This window comes from Fusarium venenatum (genome assembly GCF_020744135.1).
Source record: "Fusarium venenatum strain MPI-CAGE-CH-0201 chromosome Unknown EDB82scaffold_1, whole genome shotgun sequence".
In the NCBI taxonomy this organism is placed as follows: Eukaryota; Fungi; Ascomycota; class Sordariomycetes; order Hypocreales; family Nectriaceae; genus Fusarium; species Fusarium venenatum.
The window spans coordinates 277,905-290,238 of NW_027072129.1; the positions used below are offsets into that span (position 1 = coordinate 277,905).

Genomic DNA, 12,334 nt, shown 5'->3' on the forward strand with positions numbered 1-12,334 from the left:
ATAATCTGATTTAGGCGGAATATTATCACTCTCCAAATGTACCTAGGTAGTAACGAGTTACGCAGCGCTACACAAAATTCAATTAGATCCAAGTCCGCCCTTCAACTTGGATTGCCTTGAGCAGTAAAGCCCGGAATTGGCTTGAATGAATTGCAAGCTGAACATGTGACGGGTGTGGTTTCCAAAGGATAAACTACTAGCAGCGTTCTCAACAAGACAAGACAAGTCAAGTCAATTTGACCATCTTATCAATCAAGACGACTTTTTTAGCTGGTTCGACTTGCCTTGATAACGGCTTGGTAGCACGGACTATATAGTGGACTTCCTGTCAGCCTCAGCATGAATCAACGGCCAGAATCTCGATGTCTCGTGGTCCGAGATAGGCCTTGGGGACAACACAAACATTGACTATGTTGTTGAAGCTGATAGTACTGCGACATACGGATGTTTCAATAAAGGGGGCAAAAATCCCCAAGCCTCAAATAAGCAGGACTTCAGCGACACAGTCACTGCACTAGTCACTTATAGTTCTGGGAAGAACGGCCGAATTAATGGCCAGCGGACCCTTACACCTGTCGCACCGTCCAGCGGCTTCTCGTGTCCAGCTGGCCAAACCCAGAAACTCATATCTGTTACGTACAGCGATGTAACGGTTACCGATACAACCAACGGCATCACTCAGTCTATTAGCGGAACCTTTTCTTCACCTTGAATTAATCTGAAAAGTTAGAAACAGCTAGCCCAGATAGGCAGCTTAGTATTATCTTCAAAATAATAGGATGCAGCAGGAATGTGGAGCTTCATAATGGATTAGTAGGGAACACTCTTTAACGAAGCCAGGTTAACTACTTGCTAAAAGGGAGTTTAAGGATTGTTAGGTCTATATTAAGGAATAGGGCATAGTTACATTCTTTTATCTTTTTTCTTAAGAGTTAATAGGCCTTTGAGATAAATCTTACTTTACCTATCTAAGAGTGTGAGGTTTTTAGTAAGAGGTAGTTTAGCCTCTAGAGGAAGCTAAATAAGATGGCTTGAACAGACTCTGGAATATAAGTACTAGGTCAGTTCAACGCTAGCTGCTGCCCGAGCTGGATAGCTTCAACAATACTGAACGCCTGCGACTGAAGGAAATCGCGCTCAGGCAGACCGACCTACATACTTAAGTATTGAGAGTTGGCTGCCGCTATAAGACTTCGGCGGATCGTTCTTGAAGCCAAAAACGTAAAAACCAAGCCTTTCTAGGATTTAGATACCCACTTCTCTTTCATGCAATTTGACAAGAATATAAAGCGTAGTGCAGCAGCCTTTAAGCCGCCTATCTCAATGGAGACTTTAAATCCACCCTATATTGCACTCATAGATAGGCCAGATGCTCTCCTGGGATGGAAAGTGTACGACATATACGCCAGCAGGCTTTACTAAGAGACAGTGCGAATGGCCAGTGAGTAACAGTATGTAATCCCTTGTGAAGCTATTGCCGCAATAGTCTAAACCAACCAGGTTAAGAACCCTCCTCTGCCTCGGCTTATAAGAACCACCAGAAGAGCGTCTTGGTTCCCCTATGTGCTTTATTTTTCGCCCCCCCCCACTTGGCGCATTCATCAAACCCATCTTACTCGCAAGCTTATTAAGATAAACAACAGCACGTTTAAACACGGCAGTATTTTAATTAACACTCGTCTCTTCCTAGGCTATCACTTTGCCCCAGCCGTTACACTCGCAAAAGCTATCCACCAGCTTCACTGCCTAAAGTGGCTACACCAGGGGATTTAAAGACACAATAGTATTTTCCACTGCCCTAAAGATGCCCGAAACGGCTAGAGGCCTGGCCCGGGACAGCTCTTTCTCATAGGTTATGAGGTTTCAAATAGATTTGCATGCGAATCCGCCACGCAGCCACGATAGGCAAACTTGTGTAATTGTACGTAGGGTTAAGTGGAGCGCAATACCTTTTAGAGGGCTATCCCAACTAAAGGGATAAATCTATCTCTATCTCTCTCCTTTATCTCTTTAAGCTAAATTTTTAATTAGAAGAAAACCCTTAGGGAGAATAGCTCAAGTAGTAGAGACTAATTCTATCCTAACCCTAACTTGAAACGCCGAATTGATAACTAGAATAATGACTGATAACTATTGACGCGAGGTTGAACTGCGATTTAGATCTCTTTGACAAAGCTGGTTAAGCGGCTTTGGCACCTGACACAGTAATAGATAGTTACACGGGTTGAAAGGCCTCGAACCTGTCCAATTCCACTTAATATCCACCTGCAACAAATCTTCCTTATATGTCTCCTTTTCTCCCCTCGTTTTCAGTTACTCCCTATGGCCAGGGAGGAGATGGTTTGAAAGGAAAGGCTTGGATATGTTAGTAATATTCAGAATGAGATCTGAGTAATAAATTTCTGAATTACCTACCACGTTTACAATTAACAAGTACAAACCGCCCCATTGCATCTTCTGAGGGCGTTCGCACACGACTGAGAATTTTAGTCACGGCAGCTGGGTGTACCTAGAGGACAATTGTCACAAGAAGAGCAAGGGCTGGCACAAGGCACGGGGGCGCCAACGGGTGTGGGTCCCGAGGCTGCAGAACAAACAATCCCCTGATTCGGGCCTGACGACGAACAACCCTGGGCGGCGTTGTCGTAGTTCACCGTCTGTGCTGGGCAACTGCAAATGCATTGCTTGGTGCAGGTTTCGGTTTCGGTTGAAGTTCCCGATCAAGCAGCATATGCCCCAGTGATAGCTGCAAGGACGATAAAGATGTCATGGAAATGCATTTTTCAACAATATTTGGGGTTAACAAAATGCAACTTCGGTCAATATTGCTCAGTTTTGGAACTGAAGAATTAATAATTGCTGTTTAGAAATGGAACCCTTTCAAGAAAGAGCGGTCGAGGAGTCCCATTTTAGACACAACTGGGCGCTCGTATAGAAATTTACTTTCTTCTAGTATAACCCTGGCCTTCTAAGAAATGGTTTTCGTCATTTTGCCGTCAAATCTAGGCTAGACCTACTCTAAGCTTTCACATATAAGCCACCAGAATGTTAAAGTTTTACAATTAAGAATATATCGGCAGAGCAAAGTTTATATATCGTAAACCATAATAGGTTTTGCTATAGGTCTGCACTTCTAGCAGGTAGGGTAAGAAACTTTCCAAGTTATACTTTACTGCGCCTATTTTTACCTGTGCAGCTAACTACACAATGTATTCAATCCGTCAGAACCTTGCTATCTATTAAATTTTCAGCCTTCTCACCTCAGTCATTATGACATAGCTTTAAACTACTTATGCCGGTTTCTGCCTCCTGGCGGCCAGCTATAGATAGAGAAATATAACTTCAAGGTAGCTGATACTAAGGAACGGCATAGTCCAGCCTCATCACATGTTTGCCCCGCGCAGGTACCGACATCCGGCAGCCGATGTCCCGGAATCTAAGGACACAAAGCCTCCTCTTCTTCGGCTTGTCACCGTCATCCTGCAGCCCACCGCCCCATCCCGGCATTTATGTCCGGCTAGCTCCTATTGGTAAAGCGGACGCAGCCAAATCCAACACGGACCTGCATCATATAAATGCAACGATGTTTTATCATATCTATGTAGCTTTTCATTTACCAAGGCTGGCTCCGGGCCCGATCCACAGTCGTCTCACAAAGCTTGCTCCCGACTTCCACAGCCAGCAGCAGCCAACCGTTGGTTCTGCAAACAGGAGCGTCGTGCAATAAGGTGGACGTCTTTCAGCTTGTAATTAAAAATAAGGAGAACAGCTATTACAGAGGTACCAGAGGTCCCAGAACAAGTCCAGATGCCACCAACATGAAAGGACGCCACATAAGAATCTCCGAGATTCAAAGGTGGGCTATGTCGTAGATACTCTGCTCCGGGAATGGGGTAGCCTAGGATGATAACTTAAAGGCACAGTTATTGCCAGAAGCGCTTGACCGGACTTTAAAAGCTTATTTCCTTTATTATATAAATAAAATTATAATATAATACTTACTTGCATAAACCTCTTTAATACTTAAAAGTCATAATCTGGACAAGGGCTCCGTGGAAAATAGCTGCTGTAGATCTTTGGGTAAATAACCTTTCTATTAATTGCTAAATAATCCCGTTTTGCATTTACTAACTTGGTATCTCTTGATATATTGGGCTCTATAGCATCTGAACTTATAAGATTGGCTTTAAGACTATGAACAGGTCGGGATCTATTCCTCAGCAAAAGTAATCGATTTCTGCCCGACTAGGGAAGGTAATATGCGCCATTGTCCCCTACAAATCCATTAGCTTCCGGGGAAGAGGCTGAAAGATAGTAGGTGCAGTTTCGGGAAGGGCAACATCTACGTGAAGCTGCTGAAGGTCGCGCCTTCCAAGAACAGCGTAAAGAAAGCAACGCAAACGGGAAAAGCCGAGGAGCGTGCGAGTGGTGCTAGCTGAAGGCGACCATAACTTTTGAGCTCAGCTGAGGCTGCACGTCACTCCCCTTGCTCCTATTGGAGGAAGTTTCAGGACTACCGTTGAAGTGCTAGATATTGTGTTTATTTCGACAGGCCTACAGCTGATACCGAATTATCCCCCGCATCCACCTTTGCCGCCTTGAAAGTTCAGCCCCATTTGAACAGTAAATAGCCTCATATCATACAGAGTCATCAGCAAGTGATTGTCTTTGGTGGTTTACTATTCAATTGGGTACGAGAAGCGATGGTTTCAGGTATGGTCTAATGTCAATTGCAATTTCTTCTTGGATACACTACTCGTAATGCTAAAGTCAAAGGATTGCTCTTGAAGATCCTTTCGCATAACAGTTATCGTATACTGGAGCCGCATAGTGTGATCAACCGATGCTAGTGCTAACATCTAGCCGGCTGGTAAGCAGGCTATAACCTAAACCCGTTAAAATAAGCTAAAAATATACAATACTCTCTTGTTTCTAGGACTTACTTCAGTGTGCGGCGATGCTTTTGATAATCAATGGTTAGAGACTTAACTCAAGAGTCTCTTAGAAGGCAGGCTCTCGGATGAGAATTCAGACAGTCCGAACACGTAGAGATACACTTTCCACTTTTACTTTAGGGTGTTCCGCAAAAGCATGCTTAAGTAGATAGCTTGGTCACTAACAATAGGAACGTGTATATGGATTTTTCTTCAACGTCACGCTTACCATTCTATATGACTGCATTTGGGAAATTCTTAACGTGGCAGGTAGTATGAATCACTGAGCTATCATCCGGCTTCAAGGGTGGTGGTATCCAACTGTAACTGGGCCACAGCATTGCAAAAGTCTGATATCCGGACATAATCGTAACCCTTGGGGGGATATACCACGATGAAGCGCTTTGCACTTACTGCAGCAACGATTATACCTATGCTGGTCATCGTCGACGCCTCGTGCGGCCTGTGGGGCGCACATCACCAGCAAAGCACTTCAGAGTGTCATTGAAATCCTGATTGCAGCGTCACCTGTGATGAGCTTACGATCTGCGGCGGTGGCAAAACCAGTGCACAGCTGGTTTTGGATGCTACCTGGACTGCCACCGTGCGGTGCACCAGCTACGGTGGCTGGCTTGTCGAGGCTACTCTGATGTGAGGGCAAAAGTATGTTAGCTCGCCCCATACGGAACCAGGGATCAGCGGGGTCACTTTCCTGGCTCCTGATGTATCGTCTTCAAAATTAGCTATGGTCATCTGGAATCAAGTATGTATTCCATCAGCTTCAATAGCAGTTTGGTAACGGTCCTTTAGCGACTCTAATAGCTGTAATAAGAAGCTATCATATATTGATTCTCAAGCTTCCTTAACCGCGGCTCGTAATTAGTCATACGATTGATCTTCTGTGAAGTGTCTCAATATATTCCTTCGTCTCATTCCATATATTCTCGATTGGGTCTAAATCTGTTGAAAAAAGATGGCCAGGCGATTATCTTAATCCCTCGAGCTTTAAACTCAGCGATCGTCTCTGTTGCAGTATGGGCAGCGGCATTATCTTGCATAAAGATATGCCTATGATCCGGATGAAGCTGGTGCTAACTATATATAATAAGGACAATATGCTCAATATCGCTTGAAGCCCGGATGAAGTCCAGGTACTACTCGCAGGCGATTTGACTCAAATCAGTCACCAAAATGGGGTTGCAGGGTCAACAGATTTCCCTCTCACCGCTTTCCCTACTCTTCTATGCTTAATTGTCGTGTACCCCAAATTGTCGCCTACTCCCTGTTCATTCACACGTATGCGTCCAGCCCGTCAACACAGCGATGTCGGCTCCTCAATGTGGCCTCCCTCCTCTGGCGACCATGACCCTTCCCCGCAGCGGCCTGCAACGGCCATTCCTCCTTCGTCTACGTGTCGTACGACTCTTCCATGTCTGCTGCCGCCTTTGTTAGCCCCGAGTCATCAGCGGAGAGATTCCTGGCCCCAGCCCCCTGACCCGCCCCAGCGATGGCGAGGAGCTGAGGAATCCACGAGGGATTGGCTGGAAGCCAGGGTCGAGGAGGACAAGAGAAGACAGGCAGAGGAGAAGACGAATCAGGAGAGTCTACGCCTTGAGCGGAGAAAGGTCGAGACGGACATGCTGTGCACATCTCTGCAAGGTGGTGTCCCGCCCGCCATGACTCCTCTTATCTTCGTCCGCATGGGTAGCAGAGGCGCGCGTCCACAGATGACTGGAGCGCAGCAGTTCACGTCTGTCTTGCAGGCTTATCATTTCCAGCTTCTATCCCCCCAACATGTTCATTCGAAATACCAAAGGGATATTCCACAGCCCACCCAAGCAGCAGCTCCGGCGTTGGCATCACATCCACAAATAGAGCATGTCCAGTCTTCCTAACAAGAGTCTCAACCATGGTCATCGATAACCTTTTATACCTGGCAACCGCCAATATTGCAAGCCCGCAGCAACTCGAACCGACCCAGAACGCCTTCCGCTTCGACCAAGACCAAGAGACAGTGAGACTCTCATACTACAATGGGGTGATGGCGAGTTTAAGGCGATAGGCTTGGACTATTATTTGGGCTCCTACTTTAGTGCTCGTGATGCCCTCTTACCGCGACCTCGTTAGAATGACTTCGGCTTCGGAAGCTCAACACTGACGGTACCGTATTTTGCGCCTTTAGTGCGCCAAAGCCAGTAAATAAAGAAGCCATGTTGTACGATGACTCAGATTTTGAACCCTAGGGGCATATGATTGCCCTTGGCGACTGTTGTCTCCTTAAACCTGCCCGTATAGCTGATCATACACTCATCCACAGCCAGATGAGAGCCCGGGAAGAAGATCTCCGCAGACGCTGCCTGTGTATGATCAGACCAAACATCATAAGGTTGGAATACCTTCGGAAGAGGCCCGGTCCCATCGATCTTGGTGTGGTCAAAGGAGCGAAGGTAGCGATGAAGGATTTGAAACTTCCAATATGGCATGAACTTGATGATTGAGTGTTCAGGGCGTTGCTGCCCTGGCTTCTGGGTACTCCAGAGGCTTCTAATCGCTCTTTCCTTATGTATACCCATATAACTTAGTATTCCAAGCCAGACATATACTTCTGCAACAGAGGTTCCTCGCCAAGCTCGCAGCCTTGCATTCTTTGTCATCGGGTGCTTCCACCTATCAATAACGTCATTTTCCTTAAACTATGCGACCCAGCTTTTGGTATGTTGGACCCGTTTCTCAACGAAGGAAATAGCAAGGAAAAGCTGGAACTGCTGCAGAGATGTTGGCGGCAGTGTGCTGATGTAAAAGTTGCGTATTTCTAGGTACAAAGGCTCGAAGTTAGTGCCACGGTCAGTTTCGGCCGGGAAAACAACTATCCGGGCAGGGTCATTTGAGTATAGCCGATGACTATGATCCTCTTTAATAAAGCTCTTATCATTATAGGCATTAAGTGCCTGACTCTCTTCTAGAATTGATTGGGAATTCATTATCGGCTTCCAAATGATTTGTATGGTGTTTTGGCAGTAATTGCTTTATTGAACTGTACTCCGCTTATGCCTTTGCGATGTCAGGGGTGGTGTGGGGCGAGGTACGTGGTGCAGGTTTGAGGGCACTCATGAGATACAGTGTGCTCCGTTGGTTTATTATAATCGGTTCACAGTGGCCATATCCTTCACTAACAGGGTTAATTGTCCGTAAGAAATTACAAAGAAAGCAGCTTATCGAGAACGGACGAGCTGGACCAGCTGGAGTCACCGCGCTCAGCTGTCATGGCATGACATAACATAATTCAGCAAGTTAACAGGCAAAAGAACACGTTAATATGAACAACGCTCATCCACAAACAGAAACCTGGAGCCCTCCTCGTTAGGTCTGGGCCTGTAGGTCGCACGTCACTCCCAGCCATCAATAGGGTCGTGGGTTCAATAGCTGAGAGGGTCAAGTGTCAGCCGACGGCGCCCCACCGGATGTCATTGTCCCCAAGACGATCCGGAAACCCTTGCGATTGGCCGCTCCGACGGCCTGGAACGAGCTCCTCAACCAAAAAATCCACAGGTATGGCGTTAATCACAGGTGTGGCGCTACTCACAGGCGATTTTCAGAGACACGTGGATGGAGGCATACTGATTTTCAGCTCGGCGGGACAGCCATGGTAGAAAATGGGCTGATTGTTTTTCTCTTTGATTGGGGCACGAGTGCAATTACTATTCCATGAGACAGAACGTCGTTAAGGTGCATGCCCGTAGTGTATCACCAGCCTCATAGCTCTGGACTTGGGTTTCAACTTTCTGTTCAGTTTTACTTTCGATAGCTGTACTTCGCCTTGTTTTCCTCTTTAGAAAGATAGCTGCGAACGTTGATGACAATCCAATATGTTTAACATACGATATTTTACTCGGTAGTTTGCACTACATTAGGACGCTGAGATTGTGGTTGAACTATTGACTGGACTATTGACTGAACTATGGACTGCATGGCGAACAGAACCACATTTCCGCTCACCAATCGCATAAAACTAAGAAGGGAAACCTCGAATCAAGTTAAAAGCAGTAAAACGGTATAAAAAGTGATAAAGGAGCTCTCTTTGGACCAGAAAAGTTGATTCTTAACAGAAATTTCTAAAAACTATTTGAAACGCAACCTAGTTCAACAGCTACAATGCAGAAACTCTTTCATCTCTTCGCTGGAGCCATCTTGGCCACTACCACTCCCGTTCAAGCCTTTCCGTCCTTGGGCGGACTCAGCCCCCGAGACGTCTTTGTTCCTTCGACAACATGCAAAGATTTTGTCGTTGGAAATGACTTGAAGTTTTACGGCCAGGTCTGTGTCGGCATATCTGACGGCATGGTGACCGTGACCTACCCGGTTTTGACAACCGGCACATACTCCGACATCCATGTCTACATCGGCACAACCATGCCCACCGAAACCTCCCCTGGCCAGCTCCCATACACTCTCGGCAATAAAGCCTGCTCCCTTTCCACAGACAAAACTTCCGCTACTTGCCGAATCCCTGTCCAAGACTCGTGGCGTGCGTGCGATATGAAGCTCTACATCGCTACACATGCCTCTCTCACCGCAGGGACAGGCTGGGGAGCAGGTCCCTGCTACGGCAAATCAAACGGCAACTGTGCAAAATATTGGACTTTTAACACCAAATGCCAGTGCCCAGTGGTCATCAACTATGAACCCATCACCTCTACGGTACGTGACAAGCCTTGGGCTTAATGTCCGCATGATAGGGCAACCCAACTGACCCAACTTAATAGACTACCTGCCTCACTACGATCACAAACATCGTCACATCTATCGTCACCCCCCCGCCCACGACTACAACTACCGGATGCGACGACCCGAACCCTGGTTCGCCCACGTCTACGATTACTTCTACCACAACTACATCGGTGGACTTCACCTGTCCGGTGTATTATCCTGCCGCTGAGTAATTAAGGACGAAATTATGCTGTTGAGTTGGACTTGGTGCCGCGAGTAGAGGAACTTGTAGGGTATACAAACTGCAGTGTGAGAGGCTTTCGCGTTAGAATTCGTGTCGGTATTTTAACATGGCTACCTCTGAGTAGAGGCTATGCCCTGTTAGCAGTTAACGATTTCTATAGCTTGAGCTTTACCCCTTGGTTTACCTGTGCCAAAGGGTTTCTATCTAAACCCTATGCCTAATCACCCCGATAAGGATATCTTGCGAATTGGGCCAATATATGCCATGGGAAATTAACAGCACAGTTATCCAGTTGCCTCCTAACTACACCCCTGAACTTCTGGCGTTTTCATGCAGTCATCCTTGTCTTGGTTGCCATCTTCAGCCATTCTCTTTTTCTCCTGATCAAGGAGATTATCGCAGACTGGCACGGCGACTACTAACCGCCTTCCTGATGGGGGTACTGAGAATATGCTCTTAGTCCAAAGTGAGATCATCACCGAACTTTTAGATTTCTTTCATGTGCGTGACCACAAATCTGTGCAATACAAGTCTATTACGTCCGGTAGGCCAACGACCAATGGGCTCTGAAGCTAAAGGAATATACACTTCGCTAGTTATTGCCTTGCTCTCGCCAAGCCTATACAATTCTCACCTTATTCCTTCTAGTCTAGTTATTGTTTTTCGTCTTAGTCCTCGTGATTGTTAGTTGTAGCATGTCAACTTGAAGCCCAATCCCTCTAAGTGTTCAGTTTTCTATCTTCGGCGTAAGTAATTCCTGCTGTTGATTATTTGAGGGCATTATAGGTTATCGATTAGTGTTAATAAAATGTCACTAGGTTAGTAGTGTTCCCATCATCTCCGTTCCAAGCGACCTGTAGCGATCGCGAACCTGATTGTGGCCTACACCGCGTCCATGTCTGGCTTCTATTCCTGACCGTCTGATGCTGCCTTACCTCCCAGCTGAAAGGAGAGGTTGCCGCGTTTCTCATTTGTACTCTGAAACATCTCTTTGGGTTATATTGTCTATTTCACGCATCAAAAGAGGAAACGCTCTACCGTTTCCTTTACCCACCTGCACAGACATTTATCTATCGGTGCTAACCTAATATTATTATATTACTTATTAAGTTTAATATATTATAGCTCCTGCTATTAAGAGGTTTATTAATATAATTTCTTAGTATATTTTTAATTATCTATTAACGTATTTGATAAGCGAGTGACGCAGATAAGCGAGCGACGCACTTTTCCCTACCCCTTTCATTATTTACATAACAAAACTACAATAACCTATCTGATCAATTAAAATCACTCACTATACTCTTCTCCGGATGCCTCCGGAACTACCTGACAGGTCCTTGCATTATGCCCGGTCTTGCCGTATACACCACATCGCCGAACACCCGGTCCGACCGACCTTCCTTGACCACCACTTCTCGATGACTTGCCCACTACCTGCATATCAATATCTATCTGATTAATTACTTGTAATGCTTCCTCTACAGTTATAGGGTCTCCTTTCTATAACCTAGTTCTTTTTGACCTTCGGCGCCGGCTTAGCTTCTCATTTCCCTCGCGAAGGTTTCGGATCTTATTTCTCATAAGGGTAGTCTTATATATAGTTCTCTTTACTGCCTTAGTAAGAGACTGGATAGCCTCAATAATTAACTCTGGAGAGCTACTATGATGCCTTCTGATTCGACTCTCTAGGTATTCAGTCTGAGATTGAGCCTTATTTGCTGTCGTTGGGGTCTTTAAAGTCCAAGGAGTGGAAGGTTTAGCTGCCTCTTTTGGAGGCGATGGGGTCTGTAGCTGCATATCAAGCTTCGAGATGATATGCTTAGGGTTAAAGGGAGCAAGCCTGGCCCCTCTGAAGCCTCCTTGTATATTTCTTTCAATGAAAGTAGCTTTAAAAGCGGCGTAAAAGGCGTTAAAGAACTCAGTCTTGGAAATAAGGGTTATAGAGCATCTGATCAGATGCTCTATCTCTTGCCTATATGCCTTCTTAAGCACTGTAAAGCACCTAACATCAAGAGGCTGAAGTAGATAAGATATATAAGCAGGCATACAGAGGGTAATAATCTTATTATCCTTGCAATATCTCTCGAATTCGACAGAGTAATGACTTTTATAACTATCAAGGATCAAGAGGCGATAGCAACTATTCATTCGCTTAGCTATAGACTTATCAAAGTGCTTCAGCCAGTTAAGACCTAGCTGGTTATTTATCTATCCATTTTAGCTTAATGCAATAACCTAATCGCCGGGGAGGTTGCATTCTCGGTACTAATTCGCAAGATGATATTGGCCTGCACCAATGATAAACGGTGGGATCGATTAACCTTCGGCACTGATCGCCTGGATTACAGTAATCTATTTACGGTTTCCTGGCTGCACTGATTTTAGCCTTCCTTGCCTTTCTGCACCTATGATAACCATTCCGGACTGCATAATGCCTATTATAAAG

The 12,334-nt window shown here is 45.7% G+C and overlaps 2 protein-coding genes across 2 annotated transcripts; both read left to right on the forward strand.

The window, feature by feature from the left end:
• Positions 1-6,271: 6,271 nt before the first annotated feature.
• EDB82DRAFT_542606 (uncharacterized protein) lies at positions 6,272-6,952 on the forward strand (the record flags this gene model as incomplete). The annotated part of the gene is made up of 2 exons (XM_065609357.1): positions 6,272-6,819; positions 6,898-6,952. 2 exons carry the CDS (start codon positions 6,272-6,274, stop codon positions 6,950-6,952), a joined length of 603 nt encoding a protein of 200 aa, XP_065465204.1.
• Positions 6,953-8,676: 1,724 nt separating this feature from the next.
• On the forward strand, positions 8,677-10,009 carry EDB82DRAFT_1107 (uncharacterized protein). Its single transcript, XM_025732512.2, has 2 exons — positions 8,677-9,632; positions 9,698-10,009. The coding sequence occupies exons 1-2, from the start codon at positions 9,087-9,089 to the stop codon at positions 9,872-9,874; spliced, it is 723 nt and encodes a 240-aa protein (XP_025591429.1). The 5' UTR covers positions 8,677-9,086; the 3' UTR covers positions 9,875-10,009.
• The last annotated feature ends 2,325 nt before the right edge of the window (positions 10,010-12,334 follow it).

Bases quoted from the DNA above. Each gene is read 5' to 3' on its own strand.
- EDB82DRAFT_1107 (XM_025732512.2), top strand. From the start codon at position 9,087: ATGCAGAAACTCTTTCATCTCTTCGCTGGAGCCATCTTGGCCACTACC. The intron at 9,633-9,697 runs GTACGTGACAAG...CCAACTTAATAG, and splicing joins ATGAACCCATCACCTCTACG to ACTACCTGCCTCACTACGAT.